General features: G+C 59.9%; 1 protein-coding gene across 6 annotated transcripts; it reads right to left on the bottom strand.

Annotated features, from left to right (window-relative positions):
- Nucleotides 1-1257: 1257 nt before the first annotated feature.
- On the bottom strand, nt 1258-15580 carry DEF8 (differentially expressed in FDCP 8 homolog). Of its 6 annotated transcripts, none has more exons than XM_073308297.2 (12): nt 15383-15580; nt 11312-11437; nt 10265-10362; nt 9904-10053; nt 9447-9588; nt 8842-9006; nt 7921-8048; nt 7212-7325; nt 6753-6833; nt 5670-5810; nt 4980-5089; nt 1258-4268 (listed from the first exon to the last, which is right to left on the bottom strand). In XM_073308297.2, the coding sequence occupies exons 2-12, from the start codon at nt 11424-11426 to the stop codon at nt 4166-4168; spliced, it is 1347 nt and encodes a 448-aa protein (XP_073164398.1). In that variant the 5' UTR covers nt 11427-11437; nt 15383-15580; the 3' UTR covers nt 1258-4165. The 6 variants fall into 6 exon arrangements, with proteins under 6 accessions (XP_073164398.1, XP_073164396.1, XP_073164397.1 ...); XM_073308295.2 differs by lacking the exon at nt 15383-15580 and adding an exon at nt 14862-14966; XM_073308296.2 differs by lacking the exon at nt 15383-15580 and adding an exon at nt 14862-14962 and having other exon boundaries at nt 11312-11527.
- Nucleotides 15581-21142: the final 5562 nt, after the last annotated feature.

Here is a 21142-nt window from a genome sequence, read left to right as displayed (position 1 = left end):
ATTGCACCCTTCCCCCCGGACTGCCCATCCTGCCACCGGCTAGCACGTGGCCACACCTGTGGCATATGCTGCTTGTCCGGCTTCTGCAAGCACGTGGAACAGCAGGTTCAGCAGGTGCTCTTCCATGCCTCCCTCATTTAAACCTAGGCTCTGGTGACTAGGCAGGAGTAGAAAACAGGCTCGCGCTGCTATTCCTGCCCTCTGAACTGGGGGAGGGGGCCAGGAGAACACTTTCTTCTTCAGACTTTGTCATTGCAAGATTAGGAACTAAATTTAAAAAAACCCAACCACCTCACCCCAGCTTCACAACCATCCTCCCCGCTGCCTGCCTGGAGCCTCCTGCCTGCCTGGAGCCTGCCATCTCACTCTCTCACCCACACAGGCAAACAAAGTGTTTCTAGAAACCAAGAAAAAGATCCACCTGTAAGTCAGGGACTTACAGGATAAACAAGGATTCTGTAGCAAGGTTTGTTATTTCTACTCAAATAGAACCAACGTACAGGAATTAAAGTGCTCACACTAGTGTTCAAGCAGTGCACACCCTCCCTGGCAGAATCGCCATTAAACAGAAACCCAGTAAGAGAAGACTGAGGCAGCAGCTCACTCTTCGAAGAGTGTCCCAGACATGTAGTGGTTTATTTTAACGAAGAGACAAGGGCCAGCTTTCTCCGGAGAGGTAGAACTGCTGTCGCAGACCCTTTCTCCAAACGCTCGCCTCTGGTCAGAACCCAGGACAGGGACATTTCAGCCTAGCAGGTGAACGTTAAAAACACCTGAAAAGGGAGTTAAGAGTTTAAGGGCTTGGGCCATGACAACTACACCAGACCCTGAGTATCCAACATCCGCACTGAAAAGGGGAACCAGCAGCATCGCACCCAGAGGCTGAGTCCATGCTAGTGTGAAGTGGGAGGGTTTCAACGTGTAACAGCCCTAGGGGCGGGATGCAGTCAGGGGGTAGGAAAAGTTTCATTTGAGGAGAACTATTGAGAAAGAAATGAAATGAGCATGTGAAAACAGAGTGTGGGGGTTAACAGAAGCCTAGTAATAAACCCAGTGTTTGCTAATAGCTAATAGCAAACACTATAATCCAAAAAGAAAAGGAGTACTTGTGGCACCTTAGAGACTAACCAATTTATTTGAGCATGAGCTTTCGTGAGCTACAGCTCACTTCATCAGATGTTGAAGTGAGCTGTAGCTCACGAAAGCTCATGCTCAAATAAATTGGTTAGTCTCTAAGGTGCCACAAGTACTCCTTTTCTTTTTGCGAATACAGACTAACACGGCTGTTCCTCTGAAACCTGTCACTATAATCCAAGCAGAGGAAGAGGTCAGAGGCACTATGGAAACTGGCAATAATGGCCCTCCACGCACTACATTGGCTAAGGGGGGAAGGGGTGCTACCTTTGGCCCATCTCGGTTCCCAGAGGGGTCTGACTGCTCACACCCCGTTCAGCAGAGGTGGTGTTTCCATTCCAATCCCCTTTGATCAGACTCCAGCTCTAGGCAAGAGTTCAGGACCTCTGCTAGCTTCAGCTGCCCTTAGCACTGGGACTAGAAGAAAGTCCCTTATCCAAAGGGAGTGGAAATGGCCCAGCACGTGAAAAGTGTCCTCTGGGAAATCAGGCAAGCGGGTTACAAAGAGGTAATGTGTGTTTCACTTACTATCCAGGGCGTTTCATACACAGCCCCTCCCCCAGGGGTGCGAGAGCCCCACGCAGACCAGCTGAGCACAGCACCAGCTGGGGTGGCGGGAGCAGAACCGACAAGAGGAAAAGCAATTAGAACAAAGCCTGCTAGTTCCCACTTCCCCCAGGGATGGAGGGGTTCGGCCCTGCCCGCTAGTTCCCACTTCCCCCAGGGATGGAGGGGCTCGGCCCTGCCCAGAGCCTGCAGCCCTGCTCCCCCTGTTGTAGAAAAAGGAAGACTAAAGGGATCAGTGCTCATCCCTGAGCTGTCACTCAGGAGCTCCGTCGGACTGTCACTGCCCAAAGCCTGCGACCCCCCTTGCCGGGCCCAGCAGCCGCGAGTCCTTGGTTCTGCTTGTTGAAAACACCCACTACTGAAACCCCAAACGGCTGCCCTGTAGTGGGGAGGTGTGACTGCGGCTTGGGGAGACAGACCCCAGCCGGCTCCTAACCCCCCGCAATCTATCCCAGTAACAGCAGCAACAAGACAGATAAGGCAAGAGGCAGGATGGAGGGAGGGGGGGAGGCCATGGTGCCTTTCACCCAAACACCCTGCGTAAAGCAGCAGCAGCAGCCCCCCCTCCGTGCATTGTTTAATTCCAGGGCGTACCACTCAAAAGGGGCCCCAGGGGACGGGGCTGGCTTAGAGTTCAATGCTCAAGGTGCCCATCCCATGTACTTTTTTTATTTAAAGGGATGACTCTGAACATCTCCTGCCTTTCCTGGCCCTGGCAAGGGAGAGCGGCAGCCGCACTGCGGGAGACGGGGGCTGGCAGCCGGTTCAGTTACAGCTGCGTGTAAGGGCCAGGTCTGGATCCCTCTGTCTGCCATTGGCCCTGCAGCTCAAGCAAGGTGGTGGGGGAGGCCGGTGCCATTCTTCACTCCTGCAGCAGTCAGTGGTATGGAGCCAGCAGGGTGTCTCCAGTACCACGCGGAGTGCAAGCCCTACGCTCTCAGCGCCGAGGAAAGATGCTGATCCTGCGCTGGGCACTGCCGGGCTGGGCACAGAAATAAATACAAGACTAAAGCAGCTAGACTCCAACCTGAAGCCTTGGCCTCTGAACAGCACAGGAGGGTCTTGGGAAAGGCCAGGTAATGAGTAGCTCTACATCAGCTCCACACTCATCTCTGCGAGTCTCTCTCTCTGAGAGGTGCCACCCACATTTGTGTGGAGCTGGAGGGAGCCAGCGCCAGATGCTGGCAGGCTTTGAGCAAGAAGCAACAAGCTCCAGCCCGCAGGCCATAGCATTCGCGTCCTCTCTCAGCAGAGGGTATAGACTCCAGGGGAGCCAGCGAGATCAGCCTAGCAAGGCTGAGAACCGAGCGCGAACTATTCCACCAGCACGCACCGGTTCCCCCCAGCCTCTGTGCCTCACTTCGGCCCTGCAGAGCCTGTGGACAGGAGAGAGACATGCCAGCTTGATGGCCCAGCTGGGGCTGAGTAACGCCGGTGAGGACAGGGCCATGATGTGGACACTTGTCCCCAAGGGACCAGCCTGAGCCTCACATCCTTGCACACAGGCCCCTCGCCAGCTGGGCCACGGCCAGACACCCGGAGGGGATGCTTCCTGGGCCCACACCTGAACCTAAACCAACGTGGCCCTTTAGACGTGAATGCACCACCCTGAGAGCTCCGAGCAGCTGGCAGAGGGAGCGCTGCGGTGCCAGTGGAGGCTGGCACGCCGAACCATGCCAGGCGGCTTGCTGGGGCGCACAGGCAGGGTTGGACATGGGCTTCTCCAAAGGAGGGGTTAGAGCCGTGATCAGCGTGGGAGGAGAACTGGCTGCTGCACACAGCAGCTCTTCCCTACCACAGCCACCTCCCTCCTCTCCGCCCTCGGCCCAGGCCAGCAAGCATCTGCAGCAGGGAATGCAACACTCAGCACAGGCCAGGGGCAAATCACCAGCAAGTAGCGGCGCCCTGGAAAGCCCCTGCTCCAGGCTGATCTCTTTCAGGGAGGGTGCACAAGTCCCCCTTTGTTAGTGTGTCGGGGACACCAGGCCCCCCCTTTCACCAGGGATTTGTACACGGTCACCCCTGGTAACACCTGCCGCATGCCAGGGCATGCCAGGGCATGTGCCCTGCTTCATTGCACAGCTGTAGACAGAGCAGCTAGAGGCAGGGCGGCTAGCAGCCCTGCAGATCCCAGCGCTTGCTGTGGGACAGCGAGAGGCCTGCCACCCCATTGCACACAGCCCCAGCCCCAGCGTCTTGTCAGAGCCAGATTCAGAACCTGCGGAGCTGCCTCCTGGCACCAATTCCCAGCAACAGGCAGCGTGCTGGGCTGGTCCCGGAGTCCCAGGGCAAAGCACCCGCTCGGGCCTGTGCAACACCTTGTTCCCTGCCCGGGTCCACCCCCAGTGGCAGCTAGTTCAGATCTCGCAGCTACAGGGAGCCCCAGCACTGCAGCTGCGCCCCTCGAACGCCCAGTTCTCGCCAATGTTCTTTGGTGCCAAGGTCTGGGGGGCGCTGGGGGACCCTAGGCCTGCTCCTCTGCACTGGGACCTCGGAAGAGCGACTGCTTCCTCAGGCTGAGCCGGGCACACCTGGGACACGTGGTCGAATTGTCATAGTAGCAATCCCTGGAAGCGAGGAGGAGGAAGGTTACCCCCATCAGCCCTGCCGTCAGGAGCGTGGGGCTGGGGCTCAGGCAAGCTCTGCAGCCCTCACTGGGCCCTTCTGCTGGCAAAGAGCTGCATGGCCCCCAGAATTCACAGCCAGTGCCCCCCCAGCTCTGGGAGCCACCCGTGGTGCCCTTGCAGAGAGCCTCCTCACCAGGGAGACGTGGGTGCTGTGTCCAGGCTAGTGGCCAGCACCAGGGGTGTGGCTGCAGCAGCACCTGAGCCAGCAGGTAGGAGAGGGCAGCATGTCAGGGAGCAAGCCAGCTCCTCCAGCCAGCCCAGCCCCATCCTCCCCCAGCCCAGCACTGGAGAGGTCCCAGGTCCCACGCTCTGGGCCTGCTCCACCCCACTGCACGCGAACAGACTGGCCAGCCACAGTCACCGCTGCGCTGAATACACATGCAGCATCCCAGGCACTGTCCAGCAGCTTCACCTCCCCAGGGGCCAGGGCCAGGGCATGCCAGGGGCAGGGGCAGCCCAGGGCTGGTTCCTTGCAATGCCACCTGAGGGCACCGTGGGGTCTGCCTCTGCACCCGGCTCATTTCGCAGCCCTGCATATCTTGGGGCTCCCCCAGCACAGAGATCTCCCTGCTCTCCCTGACTGGGCCCCATGCTCCCAGCCAGGGCTGGCACAGGACGCCACAGGGCAGCCCCAGGCTCCTCCCCACCCACCTGTGGAAGACAGCAGAGCAGTCCGTGCACACCGATGTGTGGCTGTCAAACGGGAAGAGCACGTCCCCTTCTTTGCAGAGCTCACACACAAAGCCCTTCGCCTGGCACCGCTGGAGACAAGAGTGAAGATCACTGAGTCTGGTGCTGTGCATGGGCCCTTCCCCCCTCGGCTGCGATCCAAACCCTCCCCCCCCACCCACATACACCATGGAGCTGCTGGCTCCAGCAGATTGCACACTGGGGTGTCAGAGTCCTGGGGTCCAAGTGCTTCCAGGCCCTGCTCCCCCAGTCCTGTCTGCCCCATTCCCACCTCCGTGACCTGGGAGGGGCTCAACAAATACAGCAGGACAGCGACAACGGTGCCTTCATGTCCCACCCTGAGCCTCTCCACAGCCAGCCCCGACTCAAAAAGGAGGAATTCCTCCCACTATACGCCTGCTTGCTACCAGCTTTGTCATCCTAGGGTTGCTACTGGGGGAGAGCGGGGCCTGTGCACCCCCCCCCCCACCTCCCTTGTCTGCTATGGGAGGGGTTTAAACACTGAAGCATTTGTCTAGCAATGAAGATGCAGAAATTAGAGTCTTTGCAAACATCCAGGGACGACAGGCTGGAGCGGGAGTTTCCGGCCCCTCAGACAGCATCTGCCCCTCAGTGCTGATCCCCAGGGGACAGGTCAGCCCCCAGCCCCACCTCGCAGTCCAGCTTGATGTGCTTGGCGAACAGGGTGTGGATCTCCGCTAAGGAGCAGCTGAGGCGCCCAGCCTGGATGTCGACCAGGTCCTGCAGCGAGTACATCTCGTCGTTCTCCACAAAGTGTTGCCGGTCCTGCAGCTGCAAGGGAAGAACTGTCAGATGACGACACTCCCAGGCCGCCTGCCTGCCCCCACCCAGCCTTCCCTGCCCCCACTCGCCAAGGGGCCTTCCCCAGCCGGGGCTCAGACTGGGAGCAGAGTCTAGCTAAGCCCTGGCCAAGAGCTCTCTGGTTTACTCTGTGGCTGGTCCAACATCACGTACTCGGGTTCAATGTGCCCTTCCTCTCTAGCCCAGGGCTCGTCCCCATCAACCCAATGAGTCTTCCAGGGCTTGGGGCAGGCAGGTGCAGGATTTGAAGTTCCACAGAGGACACAGGGCGATTGGGATACAGGCCACCCAGACCATCGCCTGGGCTAGCGACGGCCATTGGACCCAGTCCCCTCCTCCTCAGCTGGGCTCGCCACAGCCACCAGCGTGGCCTGAACACCTCCCTCATCCTCCCCCGGCACGTGGCTCCTGTCCCGTAGAGAGTCCACTTAACCCGCTGCTGTGCACAGCCTCGGGGGCGTCACAGATCCCCACATGGGAGCACGACAGCAAGGTGTGTCTCAGCAGCTGCCCATCTCCGCAGTAGCCAGCGGTTTGGGGCTGGGAGAATCCTGTCCATGGATTCTGGGCTTGGCCCGTGTGACGCTGACCCCACAGCGCCTCTACCCTCAGGAGAGGACAAGGCGGAGGTGATCCCAGACAGGGACAGGCCAGCGGATCTCTCACCCCCAGCAAGTGGGCAGTGCCATGCCCCCCAGCTGCCCATCCAGTGTCACTTTCTCGGCTGGAGCTGCCCAGGCATGGCCCGTCACCGGACACCAGCTGGGCACAGGTGGAAGGTTTGTACCCTGCCGGGGAGTGGCACAAACAGCTTCATGCTCCCAGCGATTCAGCTCCCTCCCCATCCCAGCAAACTCTCTCACACACACGGTCCCCGCACAGCAGCTCCTCCCCACGCAGACACCCCCACACCTGGAGCAGCAGACGAGCCTCCATGGCCTCTTTGCAGGTGATGAAGTAGGGCTTCATGAGCAGGATATCCTGGCGCAGTTTCTGCAGGGAGAGGGGGCAGGCAGGTTTCAGGAAATAGGGCCCGCCCAGCTAGCCCAGCACCCTGCCTGACAGCGACCGGACACCTCCCAGGAAAGCGTAAGGGCCCTGCAGTAGCAGGTGTGGGATAATCTGCCTCCTGGCCCCAGTGTCTAGGGGTGAGAAATCGGGTGAGCCTGTACAATTCTGTACAAACACACAGCGAAGGGGGCACGCCTGGGAGCTGCTCCCAACCCAGCCCAGAGCTGGAAGCCCCATCAAACTCCCCCACACTGGGGGAAGAACACGCTCACAAGTCAGGTCTCGTGATGGGACCCCAGCCCTTAGAACCAGGGGCATGAGCCCCAAGCAGAGCCCAGCCAAGTGGACACAGGCACTTACCCGGATCTCCACCAGCTCCTCCACATAGTTAAAGAGAAGGGGGTTGATTTCCCGCAGCTTGAGCACCGGCCGCGACACCATCAGGGCAAGGTAACGCATGCTGCAGCGGGAAACCTGGGCCCGGAGAATGCAGAGCCCTGTTATGAACCAGGGGCAGGAGGCAGCATCGCCCTGTGCCAGGGTCCCCCAGCTTACTAATCGTCCATTGCCCCACTGAGACAGGTGTAAATAGTAGCACATGGTTCGGGGAGACGGCCCTGCAGGCCCATGTGATTAGCACAGAGGCGGTTAGGGGAGCTGCGGGGCACGGCCCCTCCATGCTGACCAGCTGTTCTGGTAAGTAAAGGACGTGTCTGAGGGCCTGGGAGGGGAAGGGCCCTGCTATGCAGACACATCGGAGAAAGCCAGCCCGACTCCTGTGCTGTACACTGACTCCATCTCTCGCAGGTCACCAGGGAACCATCTCCCGGGGCTGTTCCTGTCTTTAAATAAGCCCCTGGGCTCACATCACATGCCACCAGGTGCAGACAGGAACTAGCTTTGGTCTCCAGCAGCCGGGGCTGGAGTGGATGCCGCTGCCCAAAGGTGGAAGGCTCCGTGTCCCAACCCCCAGCCTATGCCCTGGCTCGGCTCAGGGTAGCTGAGCCTCAGTGTCCCCTAGCGTCACCTCCCATCCCACGCCCCCCACCCACGGGGCCACCCCGCTCACCTTGCGGGGTTCGAAGTCCCAGTTGTGGATGACACGGGCGGGGATGATGGCCAGATCATTCCAGTGGCAGTTACCGCAGTAGTACAGGCCAGTGTAGTCACACTGCCTGGCCTCGCTGGGCACGCCCCCTGCATGGGACATGGGCCGTCAGCCCCAGGGCCCCAGCCCTGCCAGGTCCCCCGCCCCAACCCTTCCCAGACTCAGCAGGGTCTCTGCTCTCACCCGCCAGGGCAGGGCCTGCGGGTGGCTTCCCTGCTGCTCCGCTGAGCCCTGAGGCTGCAGACCCTCCCAACACCTCAAGCATGCGCCGAGCCCTGCGCTCGGGGAGGCTGAGTGAGTGTCACCGGTCCTGTTCTGCATTTGGGAAACCGAGGCTCGGAGAGGGGAACTGACTCACCCATGAGCATATGGTGAGTCAGGGCAGAGCCGGGACCAGACACCACGTGTCCCGATGCCAAGGCCTCTGCCCCTGTTGATGCCTCCTCCTCGTATCTCTGCTGTCATCTCCTCCCACTGCCCCCTTCACTCCATATACCCAGAGCAACCTCCTGACTGGTTCCAGCCATGCCCCTGCAGAACCCCCACCCCAGAGCGCCAGGGATGCCGAGAGTGGGCTGAGCACAGGCCTGGGAGCCAGGAACTCCTGAGATCTCATCCCAACCGAGCACCGCTCCCTCTGTGGCTCCAGCTGTGTGCTCCAGCCTGCCCACACACCAGCCAGGGCGACCACACTGACGTGCTGGCTGTGTGTGCCCAGGCCACAGGGATCGCCCCACTCCCGCTAACAGAGCTCTCCTTCAGGATGAGCAGGAGGGTCCCTGGGACGTGGGTTCTGGTGCATGCAGGCTGGTAACTGTGAGGGTTAACGGCTATTCCCGGGCACTTAGCCCCAGCGTCCCCTCCCGTGCGGGTGGCACTTACGGAGGGAGATGGGCGCCCGGCACTCCGCACAGCGGTAATCCTGGCTGTCCAGGCCTGTCTCGGGGCAGATGCTCAGCTCGTACTCAGCCTGGTGGCTGACCTTGGACCTCACGCAGGGCTTGGTGATAAGGTTCAGGCACTTGCTGTGACAGCGATAGTAACAGCCTGGGGAGGACACGGCACAGAGACCCAGGAGTCACCCGCCTGGCCCAGCCTCCCCGCTGCTTCAGCCTGACCCGGCTGGGGAGCACCCAGGCCCCTTGCCAACACTCGCACAACACTCGGAACTGGCCCAGCCCTGCAGGAGACAGGCGGGGAACGGCTCAGAGAAGAGGGGGTGGCAGCAGAGAAGCAACTGGGGCATTTAGGCCATCAGGGGTCTGCACTCCTGTCTGCGGCAGAGCCCAGGTGACCGGAGAGCCACCCACCCAGCACACCCCATTCCAGGGGTTCTGCTGCCTCCCACCTGCCCTTCAGCCCAGCGTGAGAGGCAAACTTTGGCTGAGCTCCAGAGGATCAGCCCTGCCGGGAAGGAGAATGAGCCTTCATCCTGCCCCAGGGCTGGGGAGCAGGGAGGCACTGCCCTGGCAGGGCTGGCTGCTCACCTGTGCAGGTGTACCAGGTCTGAATCAGGCCCCAGATGATGGTGTTGCACTTGTCACACGTCTGCTTGACACTCTTACTCTTCTCCTTGTAGAAGCGATGTTCCAGGAGCACCCGGATGTTGGGCTCGTCTTCGCTGGGGTCCTGCAGCACAGACAGACAGACGGCCAGAGCAGGGCTGAGCCTGGGAGACATTCGCCTCCTTTGCACTGAGAGCCAGGCCATCGCGTCCTGCAGGCGCCACTGCCAACATAGGGCCTTGCTCTCAGAATCCTGCTCAGCCCTACCTGGGCCCTGGTTGGCAAGTCAGCAGGGAGGCCAAGGTGCCTGGGACAGAGCAGGGGATCCTGCCCTTTGCTACCTGGGTGGGCTGCTCTGAGCCCACACAGCCGAGGCCTCAGCCAGCAAAGCCACTAGCCGGCCGCAGCCCCCACCCCGTCCCCAGCCCCCGGGCCACACCTTCAGCTCCTGGAGTTTCAGGCGCAGGTGGATGAGCCTGACCACAGCGTCTTTCTGCCTCTCCGAGTGCTCAGGGAGCTCCAGGATCACCTGCTTGCACTCCTCGATCGCCTGCCGCAGCTGCTGGATGTCTGAGGCCAGGAACAAGCCCTGCAGGCAAGAGACGGGCAATCGGTGAGCAGCGCTGCCCCTGCTGGGCCCAGGCATGGTGCCCTTCCCCACCCCGGGCACAGAGACTTCCCAGGCTGCCCCTGCTGGGCCAATCAACGCCTCATCACACACCTGCCAGCCCCAGCCTTCACCCAGCCGCCCCTGGGAGACTCCTGCGCCCCCCCCCCCCCCCCCCGCCACAGTCACTCACCACAGGGCGGGAGAAGTGGTCCTCCGCCAGCCCCAGGTCCATCACGCGCTCTGAGCACTGGAACATGGGGTCCCCGTGGGACAGCCCCAGCAGCGAGTCTGCAACAAGCAGAGACATATGGAGAGGGAAGGGAGACATCTGCCTGGGGAGAGCAGGGAGACAACCCTGACCACCACCACGAGATGGTCCCAGCCCAGCTGCAAGGCAAGCGCCAGGCTCGCCCCCCGAAGAACATGGGCACCGGTGCCCAGGAATCCCCACAGCACTGAATGGCAAGGGGAACCGGGCATGGGGGCGGCTCTGGGCATCAGGTTCAAGGAGCAGCAGCATTTAGCGGCCCCTCCCAGGTGCACACCCCAAATCCTGGGGACACAGGAGGTGTGTCACTCGAGGGCTGCCCCTGCACAGACCTTCCCAACTGAACCCTCGAGAGCGGGGCACGGGCGGGTTCAGAGACACCCGCTCACCTCTCCCCCACACAGCCCCCACCCTGGGAGTCTCCGCTCCCACACTCAGCCCCCAGAATGCTGAGAAAGTGCTCTCCCGTCTCACTTTGCAGCCTCCCTACACCCCTGCCCCAAAGAGAACGACCGGCTGCGGCATGCGCGAGACCTGCCAATGCTCAGAACCTCACAGCTTCCATGCACAAGTCACCTAGCCACGCAGCCAGCAGGTGGACGAGCCGGGTTAGAACCAGGAGCCCTGGCTGCCTTTCTGGGAGTCTGCCTGGTGTGGAGAGTCCATCCAGCCCACAACCCCCTTATGCTGGGAGAATCTAGTGTCCTCTCCCCGCTCCTCCAGGCTGTGGGGAAAGCCTCCCAGATAATGGCACTTAGGTCTCTGGCAGCCCAGGGACTGGGCAGGAGATTGGCTTGCAGGGACCTGGTGGGGGAGGACTGGGGTTAGAGGGGGCCCCCACCTCTTTGGTTGCGGCTCTCAGAGCTCCCTGGGCCAGCGCCAGCCCCTGGTCACTGCATGCTCCTCAGCAGCGGGTAGACATGCACACCCCTCCCCGCCTCAGCCTGGCGGAGGGAACCCCACACTAACCTCGACAAGAAAGGTCGTCCCCAGCCTCCTGGTCATGCTGGCCTTGCCCCGGCTGCTTGTTGAAGGGGTTGAGGTGGGCCTGTCGGAACCGGACCAGCTTCTCATCACATTCCATAGCAGGCCAACCTGCCGGACCACGCAGAGGTGAAGGGAGCAGCGTGCACCAGAGTCCGCGCCGGGGCACGTCACCTGCCCCAGGTGCTCACCCGTCTCTGCCTGTGGCACCAGAGCAGGGGAACAGGCTAGATCTGGCAATACCTGATCCTTCCCTCCCACGGCCCAGCCCAGGCAGCTTCCACTTAAAACTGAAGTTGACGGATCATTTTTCCCAGCCACTTCCGAGCAGTATCACCCCACGCCGCTCACACGCTCCGCGCGGGGTTTCTGCTCCACCGCAGAGGAGGTAGAAAAACCGGTCTCTCCACCTGCCTATGTCGCCAGACCCGCTTCCAACCAAGTCAGCCAGACACCTGAGAGCCCGGCACGTGGCACCCCATCATTGCAGCACGCTCCCCAGCTCTGGCCACCTGGAGTTATTACCACCAATGGCACTCCACAAACGTGTTCTGACGGTGCTTCGAGGTCCCAGCAGAGCTCAGGGCCACGCTGTGCTAGACACCTACTGAGATACCCCTAGCAAGGGCCCCTGCCCTGAGGAGCAGACAGATGTGTTCACCCCCTCCTACAGACGGGGAACTGAGGCACAGAGACATGAAGTGACTGGGCCAGGGTTCAACAGGCCAAGAATTGAACCTGAGGCCCAGTCCAGTGCTCTACCCACAAGGCCAGCCTTCCTCTGGTGGCCAGGGCTACACTCCAAAGATTGATGTAGCTGGGTCGACCTCTTGGGGGAAAAAAATCCACCCCACTGCGCAACAAAGCTAAGCCAAGCTAGCCTCCGGCATGGAGAGTGCTGGGTTGACAGAAGAATTCTTTCATCGACTGAGCTCCTGCCTCTCGGGGAGGTGGATTGACCCTGCTGACAGGTGAACCCCTCCACTCCTGGAGCGAGTATTTCGCCTGTAGACAAGCCCTTAGTCACACAGAAAAACTCCACATTTTTGAAGAGAAGCGTCCTTGAGCATCTTCTCCTCGGGCACGCAGTGGCTTCTGGTGTTCTGGGAGGGTCTTAACCTAGCAACACAATTACAATCAGACACAGCTGGGGAGTGTCATTAACATCTCAGCGTCTTGCACAGACAGAATGTGCAATCTCTCTCCTCACCACTGCCACCACCTAGGTGTGTGAAAAATCCAGAGCGCTCCTCATGCAAGGTGCTGCACAGACGCCACGGGAAAGGCACCCACCACCCCGGGGCATGCAGAGCACACCAGTAATGCAAACACACACCAGTGGGGCTCAGCCCCACATTCCATCACTACTCTTGGTGCCCCCCAGCCCAGCGCTGGCCTTTGCATACAATCAGTGTCTACCGGCTAACACATGTGAAGATTACCAGCTGGCTCATCCGCAGAATTGACCTCACGTCAGCTAACCCGAGCTACACGCAGGCTCTTTATGGCTAGCGAAGGCAAGGCCGCATGCAGGGACGGGCCAAGCTGACTCTGAGCGGCACGCCTCGTTCAGTACCAGCTCCTTCCCAGCCCCCTGCTTTACACACCGCTGTGCCTCAGTCTGGTAGGGAGTGATTGGTACAGATAGAATCACACGGGTAAAACCCCTCCTGTGGGCTCAGTTCTACTAGTGTAAAGTGCTTACCGGGATAGCTCGTCCCATACGGGAAGGGGAATAAGCTGTAACAGTATAAACAGACTAGCGGCCGTCCCGATTAACTAAACTGACATCATTATGAGCGGTACAATTTTGGGGTTTGCGTTTGTCCTCGTGTCCAGAAACAGAAGGATGCATGTTCCTGCCAGGGATTTTTTTCTTTCAAGAGGTTTATCCAGCGTCATTGTGGATGTTTCCGTACTGGTCTGTATTGAGCCGAGCTCACTGCTGGCACCACGATCCTAATAATGGTCTTTATCGAGTGAACAGTCTGACCATTCGACAGCAATTCTAGAGTCATCAGTTTTACTTCCTAGTTCTCATGAATTAGCCTGATATCCAAAAGGGAAGTTTAAATGCAGGAGAACTGCTTTCCATGAAGTTATGTTGAAACAGCTGCTAAATTTCCAGAAACCATTTCTTATCCCATTTAATAAAGAGACACTGTCAGGATCAGTCTGGCCTCCAATTTTAATGCTGTAAACAAACAGAGACAGCCACACACAAACTTTTCCCAAACCCACGACGCACACAGAAACACGTCTCTTTTCAGAACTCCACAGGGAGCAGTTATTTTTCTAAACCATTCCCCTGGCATCTGACACCCAAACAATTCAGCACCCCGAGGGGGACAGTTTCATTGTGCAATGCCAGAGATGAGCACAGAAGAAGCAGAACCTTCTAAGAACCTTGTCCTTGCTAAGGACAAGGACACATTATTTGTCCACTTCCACTTCCAAAAATCCAAACTTCATTAGCAGTGGGAGAAGGACCTTGGTTTACAACAGGTGTGTTTTTAAGCTGCCATCACACCCTAGTGAATAGGCAGCTCTGTTCCAATGAACGCACCAGCTAGATTTTGGCCCCAAATAAAGCATTTTAGGCCCTTCAATAGATGGCTCTCGAAAAACATCAACAGTGGAGACTAAAGCTAATTGTCACTCAAGGCCTGGTTGGTAGCCAGAGTGGGATTTCAACGCTGGGCTGGGCTCTTTACTCACAGTGAACGTAGCTGGGTTTTGACAGTTTCCTGTGTGGGATTTTTAAAAGGATCGCTGTGACAAAACTGGCGCTGTGGTGCAATCCACACCCCCAAATAAAACCACGGCCGAGTTGCTGCCCCTCCCCGCACCTGCCCCCCCAGCGCCCATAGCCAGGGCGTGCTGATAAACACGCACAGTGTCTACATGGGGCTTCACAGCACAAGAACAACAACGCTCTACAGCCTGCCGCGAGAAAGGGCATTTTATAGGTGGGAGACCAGAGGGGAAAGGGACCCGCCAGGTGTCACCCGACCAAAGCTAGGGCTACGCTGCAGATTTCTGCAGTGGCCTAGAAACAGTGCAGAACCTGGTGCCCAAGGACCGGGGTGCTGGGCACCGCGGAACCCCCGGGACCCAGAACGCCCAGCCTGGGGCCCTGCCGCCTTTCCTCTGGGAAGGGGGCACAGGGCAGCACCCCACATTCCCTGCTGCCTCTGGTCTGGCGGGCAGGCGCGTGAGAGGGTGTCTGGGGCCCTCTGCGGAACCCCCCCAAGTGATGGGCGGCAGGAGGAACCCTCGAGGTCAGGGGGGGCTGAGCCCCAGGCCAGAGCCACGCGCGCCTCTCCCCCTCCCCACGGAGGAAAGTGACAAGTGGGTCCCCCGCGGGCCCCAAAACCCCCGCCCCCCGCGGGACAGCAGCGACCGGCCCCGGCCGCCCCAGAAGCCCCCACGGTTGGGGGGGCTGCAGCGGGGGGGGGGGGGGCGAACTCCCCCCCCCCCGGCCGGGCCAGACCCCCCCCAAGCCGCTGCCGGCCCGGCCCGGCCCGGCCCTCACCTGCTCATGGCCCGCCCGACCCGCCGGGTCCGCAGCGCAGCCCCGCCGCCCCTGCTACATTGTAGCGAGCTCGGGCCGGGGGGCGCAGGCGCAGGCGGCGGCGGAGGGGCCGCTGCTGCCCCCGCTGGCCGGGCGGACCGCGCGCCCCAGCCCCAGCCCCGAGCCCCCAGGGCTGGGCTCAGTGGGGCTGGAACCCTGCCTCGGGTGGAAACCGCTCCGAGCCGGGGGGCAGCCCCACGGTCCAGCCTGACCCCATAGGCGCAGCCCCACAGCTGCGGGAGGGCCAGGCCCCATCGCCCCTTGCAAGGGAAACGAGGTACCCGGGGCTCCCGGCCTCGCTGTGCACCTGCCCAGCGCCCCGGGGCACCAGGCGAGCCGCCCCCGAGTCCAGCCCCTCCGGCCTCGCCTGCGCCCTGGCAGCCGGCCCGCCCCGAGAGCCCCTCCGTGGCCCAGCAGCCTCGGGCCCTGAGTCCCCTGGCAGAGCCGGTAGCAGCCGGCAGAGCCGCTCTCTGAGCTCTCACCCTCCAGCCTGGCGAGGGGTCGGGCCCAGGGCGGGTGGGGCACGGGCTTTGCGGCTGCAGTCCGAAGACGCCATCAAACCGCAGAGGGTCCATTCCTAGCCTAGCCCAGGGGCTGCTCTGGAGACCTGCAGCCTGGGCATCAGGAGCTAGGGCTGGAGAGCAGAGCAGCTGGACGTGCCAGGTGCTGAGCACTGGACAATCTACCCCACAGCTCCTTCCTCCGCCCCCCTTTCTCTTCCTCCGCGCTGTCTCCGCCCCGGCAACTCTCCTCCAGTCTGTACCAGCGCTCGGGTATCCCGAGTGCCGCTTTCTAGCGCTCTCCCCAGTTCCCCTTTGGGGGATTCTTTCCTTTCTGACTTGCCTTTTCCCTTCTGTGTTCTCCCTCCCTCCTTTCCCCATCAATAGCTCCCTCCACTGCTCCTCCCTCCCTCTAGCCCTTTCAGGACCAGGCCTGCTCCTCAGCCACACCAGCGGGACAGTGTGTTCAGAGGGGGAGAGTGGCTGTGACCTTCCAAATCCAGGTCGCTAGGCTGGGCTGGGCTCTTCCCAGTTCATCCTGCTCACTGCTCATTTGTTTGGGGATATTTAAGGCTCCATAAATTCATGGATCTAACTGGGCTGCACTCAGACAAAACACCTGCAGCTGCAGTTAGCTGGCTCATGTATTGCAGTGCTGTCCTCTACTGATTATTATCAGAACTGCTCAACTGTGGGCCATAGGCCAGATGTGTTAACAGCACATGAAGATTCCCCTTTAGTGCAAATAGCGTAGGGTTGTGCTTTGGAGGAATAAAGCTCTGAACTCCGGCCCCACTGCTGCCATGATGTCCAGAGATCCCATAGAGAGCAGCCTTGCAACAAAGGAGAAGCCTGTGGATTTGTAGTAGTAACCCAGGCAATCCCACTCCTCGGCTCCCTTCCAGGCATGGACATGTCTCCTTTGGTCCTGTTCGCCCTGGCCCATGCACACAGACACAACAGGCTTGGCTCCTCCTTCACCCCATGCCAGTTCCTGGCCAGGCTTCAACTGGCAAAGTGGGCTCCTGGAGGCTTGAAGGCATAGAGATTTCTGAAGAAGAAGAGGCCACTCGGCCAGACAAGCTTTAGGCTTCTCTTCATCCAGTCTCCCCACTCAGCCCCCATCTCTCCAGGGGAGCCAGATGACAGGAATCAGAGGCTAATGGTTAAGACCCAGAACTAGGAGATTTGGGTTCTCTCCAACACTCTGCCACTGACTCACTGGGCAGCCTTGGGAAAATCCCAGCTCCAGCGGTAAAGCAGGGCGGCAATACTGCATGAGGGAGCATTGTGGGCTTGACTTCAGGTCTGTAAAATGCTTTGAGGTCAACACTGAAGCAGCACTAGAGAAACGCAAAGCTAATGAATTATTCTTCTGAAGTGCCTGACAGCCTCAGGGCCACACCCGGCTCACCTTCCTGGCCCACTTCTTTGACCATCTCTCTCTACCTCTCTCACTCATACACACACCTTCCAGCTCCCCCAACTGGCTCGCTCTTCCTCTTTGCATTAATAACCCAGATTTCTTGGCCTTTCCCTTAAGGCACTTCCCTTCTCACCTGCTCTGGTACCCTTCCCTGGCATCCCTCTCCCACATCCGTGGTGCCAGTCTCTATCACTCATCTGGCTGCTTCTGCCAGCCCCTGGCACTTTCTGCCCAGCTGCCCCTTGTCCACCGAATGCTCTCCCCAAAGTAACCCCCAAAGTTTCTCCCTTCTCCTCTGTCAGACCCTCCTTAAGATCTGCTGCCGTTGTACTGTCTGCAGGAAACAGCAGTTTGCCAGGGCCAGCCCGGAGGCCTCTGGGGAGCATTCAGCCCTCATGGTTATGTGTGTCATTAGAACCCATTTTGACTCTCGGCTTAAAAACCAGGCACCCAGCTAGGCTGACCCCAAAAAGCCTCTCCCCACTGCCCTTCCCCCTCCTGTTTGTTGCAACCCCGTGTCTGTGTTACAACAGGAGTAACCTTGTCTCGGGGGAAGGGACAGGCTCTCACCATGTGTCTGTGCAGCACTGATCCCAGCGGAGGGCTTGCGGCCTCCCACAAACAGTGCCCGATCCCAATGGTAAAGGGGCCCGTATTGTAGGGCTATTCCACCTGAGCTCCTGTGGCCCTTTTAAGACCAGGATGCTCTTGTTGTTCTCGGTGGGGGCCCACCGACGGCAGTGTTTTCTGGGGCCCGCGATGAAGGGCATTGAGGCGTAGCAGCAGTTTCTCTTCCAGGAGAGTCAGGCTCTCGGCAGCGTTTAGGGTCCGACTTTCACATGAGGCAGGATTTTTGCAGCATCTTCCATGGCTGAGGAAGGGTGGAACGGGTAACGTGGCCCACATGTGCACTGGCCCCCACACCGCCTCTGTGCTGACCAGAGTCACACATGCACTGATATAGAGGCAGATTAAGGTTTTGTGGGGCCCTGGACCAGAGCAAGTGGGGGCCCCCCTCCCCAGCCCTTCCACCTGTGGTCCTGCCCCATTCCACCCCCCACTGCAGCCCCAGAGCTCCTCCAGTCCTGGTGCTGCAGCAGGGTCCAGGTGCTGGGGCTTCCCCCGCCGCCCTGCACTGCTGTGGGGGACCAGGGTCAGGGCACTGGGACTTCTCTTGCCCCACTTGCCTGGTGCTGCTGCAGGGGGGGGGAAGGGGCAGAGTGGGGTCGGGGCATAGGGGCTTCCCCCGCCCTACTGTTTGTCTGTGGGGGGCAGGGGACCCATTTTTTCAGGGCCCCTCAATTGGCTGGACCCCCTAGGCCAATGCACATTGCAGTGGTACACACCTCACTTTGAGAGATGTTGGGCCCTTGTTCTGCCCTCTCGGAGCCTAGGGAGGGGGGGTCCCTGCTGCTGCCTGTGGGCCCGGCTCAGCTGGCCTGACCCCACTCCAGCAGCTCCCAAGCCCATTCTTCCCCCTTTACAGTTAGACTGGGGACAGCCCAAGGATCCTGCAGCAGGGGGAACAGACCCCAGCTTCTATGGGGGCTCTAACCAGGCTTCACAGGGAAAGAAAGAAGCAGACAGCCCCCTTCCTCTGCTGCTAGCGGCCCTCCCAGTGTATCCTCCGGCTGGCAGAGCTACGTGTGCCCAGCAAGGTGGACAAGGAGCCAGGGCAGGTCCTTGTAGAGGCAAGCACTCCTTCAAGGGCTGGCCCTCCTGGGAGCACAAAGCACTGATGCCCGGAGGTCCCTAGGGTTGGGGTTTGCTGCAGACTGGGGGCAGAGACGGGGTGACCTAGATTTTCTTCTTGTTTAAACTTTCAGGTGTAAGCACCAGCTAGCAAAGGAGTGGGCAGGCCCCAGGTGCAGGGCAGGCTGGGACACATCCCGCAGTGCAGGAGCGACTAAAACTCACTCGTGGTGTTGTGCTTCGCTTCCCCCCCCCCGGGATCAGCCCGCACCGCACCCTCTGCAGAGTGGCCATTCGCTGTGCCTGTGTGGCTGAACAGTGGCCTTGGTGGGTTCAGCGCTAGCCCACCCATTGCCTATGCGGGTGGAATCGGCTCCTGACCAAGGGAGGCTCACCCTGGCCAGCATGGTGCGTTCCATCTCCAGCTGGGCCCTACCCGGTCCTGGCCCCGAACCAGGGCCGGGCCGTGTTACATGGGGCTCAGCACCAAGTGTGTCCCCCACGCCGTGCACCGAGTGACACTTGGGGCTACACTGGGGGAGGCAGCACCTGTTCGCTGTTCCACAAAGACGATGGCTAAAGGAACCTGTTTCTCTGCTCTCCTTGGCGGTTACTAATCCCTTAACTCACAGGCAAAGCAGGTCTGGCACTTCCCAAGAGGATGGTCCCTCTGCCAGCACCGCACGCCCTCCCCCGATGCTGCATCCAGCCTGAGCAGAGACAGGTTCCTCCGACTCGGGAAAGGGCTCCCCTGCTCTCTGGCTGCCCCACAGCAGGTAAGAGGATTGTGTTCCCCGGGAGCTCCCCCCAGGGAGCAGCTGTGCTGGCCTGGCCGGGCCACAGGAGGGGATGCCTCCCCAGCTGCGGGCAGACAGGGCAGGGTCAGGGAACAAAGCCAGCTCCTGGCCAACACTCGAAAGGAAACAGGCAGCATGGTGTGTTTAATCCCACGCTCATGAGCTGAGTGGGGAGGCCCCTTCCCAGCCACTTCTGCAGCTGTCCCAGTGCCCAAGTCAGGGATCTGCCCATGAACAGGGCTAACTAGATTCCTGCATACAGACAGCTCATGCAGTGCCCAGCCCCTGCTTTACAGCTACACCCTCCTCCTGCATGGAGAATCCGCCCCAGCACCTCCCGCACAGTAAGGGCGTTCGCACAATTCAGGGAGAGCTGCTCAGGCCTGCTCAAGGCAGAGCAAAGAGATGCTCTGCAAACCAATAAGTTAATGTGTTTAAAAACCCTGGTGCAGCAGCATCTCCCCCACCACAATTCCCTGCTCAGGAGCTGGGATCAATCCCAACCAGCTGGCAGGTTTTTAAAGGGGCTGCCCCCAGCCTGCACTAGGAGGGGCAGGAAGTAGCGTTTAAACACCTGTGTTAAAGGTGGTAACGAGCTTGACCCATCTTTATCCAAGGCTGAGAGGGTACCAGAGGGAAGGAGCAGGATACTTGTGAGCTAGATGATGGCACAAGGAATGGGCTAGCAGCTGGAAGAGAGCATGATGGGACTGACCCGAGAGCTGTCCTGTCCCAAGCCCACCGGGGAGTGATAGCTGCATTCTGTGGCACTGGAGAGCAGAGGGTTAATACCGCAGTACATTGGAAAGAGGGGATAGGACACTGCAATCCAGCTGATAAAATGCACGAGGCCCAGCACACTGATCCTTAGCTGGAGACTCACCCAAGCCAGAGGCAGCAGTGCCCATCTCTCCCCAAGGCGCATGCTGCGATGGGAACTTGCTCCCTAAGCAAGGAAATAAGAGCCATTAGCGGCTTCCCTCCCAGGGAGAGCCCAGAACATCCAAGGCAAGGTCTGCAGGGCAGGGCTAGCTCCCACCTAGGTCAGTGGGGGAGGGGAGGGCTACAGACAGGAGGCTGAAGTGACCCCTGCCTCTTGCCCCAGACACCAACTGCTCTTCAGCTTTCCCCAGATCAGCCTTATCCCTCCTACCACCAGCAACTCACCCCCTTTACGGAGCACCGCTAAGCCAAGATTCTGTTGTGCTCTCCACCCCCATAGTTCCTCACCCAGGTGGCTGCCTGCTGGAGTATTGTCCCTGCTAGTGTTTGGACCAGAGACTTGATTGTGGTTCTGTGATGAAGTGGGACTGTTCTTAATGTTTCCTCTGAATAGTGTGGGGGTGCCTCAGTTTCCCCTATGCAGTTCTTAAGTATCTAGGTGGTGGGGTAAGGATGTATAATCACTGCAGAGCCCTAGAGGGCAGGTGTGTGCAGGAGTCTGGACACAGAGAATGGCCGACACCCTGTTTCCTGGCCACTGATGACCTGGGCCCTTCCTCCCTGCAAGGTGAGAGCTGAAGGGTTGGAGAACAAAGGAATCAGGTGACCTCCTGGCCCGGAAAGGGACAAAGGTCAGGGGAGGAGGGGCTGGAGAGAGTTTCAGTTTGGGGCTGGCTGGGGACATGGAGTGAAGTGCAGACGTGGTTGTCTGGCTCACTGCCCCCCAAAATGGAGCCAGCTGAGGGGTCCTGTTCTCTGCACCTACAAGCTCTGTGTTAGACCACATGCCTGTCATCTAATAAATGTTCTATTTTATTGGCTGGCTGAGAATCACGTCTGACTGCAGAGTTGGGGTGCAGAACCCTCTGGCTTCCCCAGGACCCC

This window comes from Lepidochelys kempii, chromosome 12, assembly GCF_965140285.1.
Source record: "Lepidochelys kempii isolate rLepKem1 chromosome 12, rLepKem1.hap1, whole genome shotgun sequence".
Taxonomy (NCBI): Eukaryota; Metazoa; Chordata; order Testudines; family Cheloniidae; genus Lepidochelys; species Lepidochelys kempii.
Note: the sequence above shows the minus strand (reverse complement) of the source record. Positions and strands in the feature narration are given on the sequence as shown.

Excerpts from the sequence above, each read along its gene's own strand:
- DEF8 (XM_073308297.2), bottom strand. The coding sequence starts at position 11,426 with ATGGAATGTGATGAGAAGCTGGTCCGGTTCCGACAGGCCCACCTCAAC. Across the intron at positions 10,363-11,311 it reads GGACGACCTTTCTTGTCGAG|ACTCGCTGCTGGGGCTGTCC; the intron begins GTTAGTGTGGGG and ends TGCTTGTTGCAG. Across the intron at positions 7,326-7,920 it reads GGGACTTCGAACCCCGCAAG|GTTTCCCGCTGCAGCATGCG; the intron begins GTGAGCGGGGTG and ends CTCCGGGCCCAG.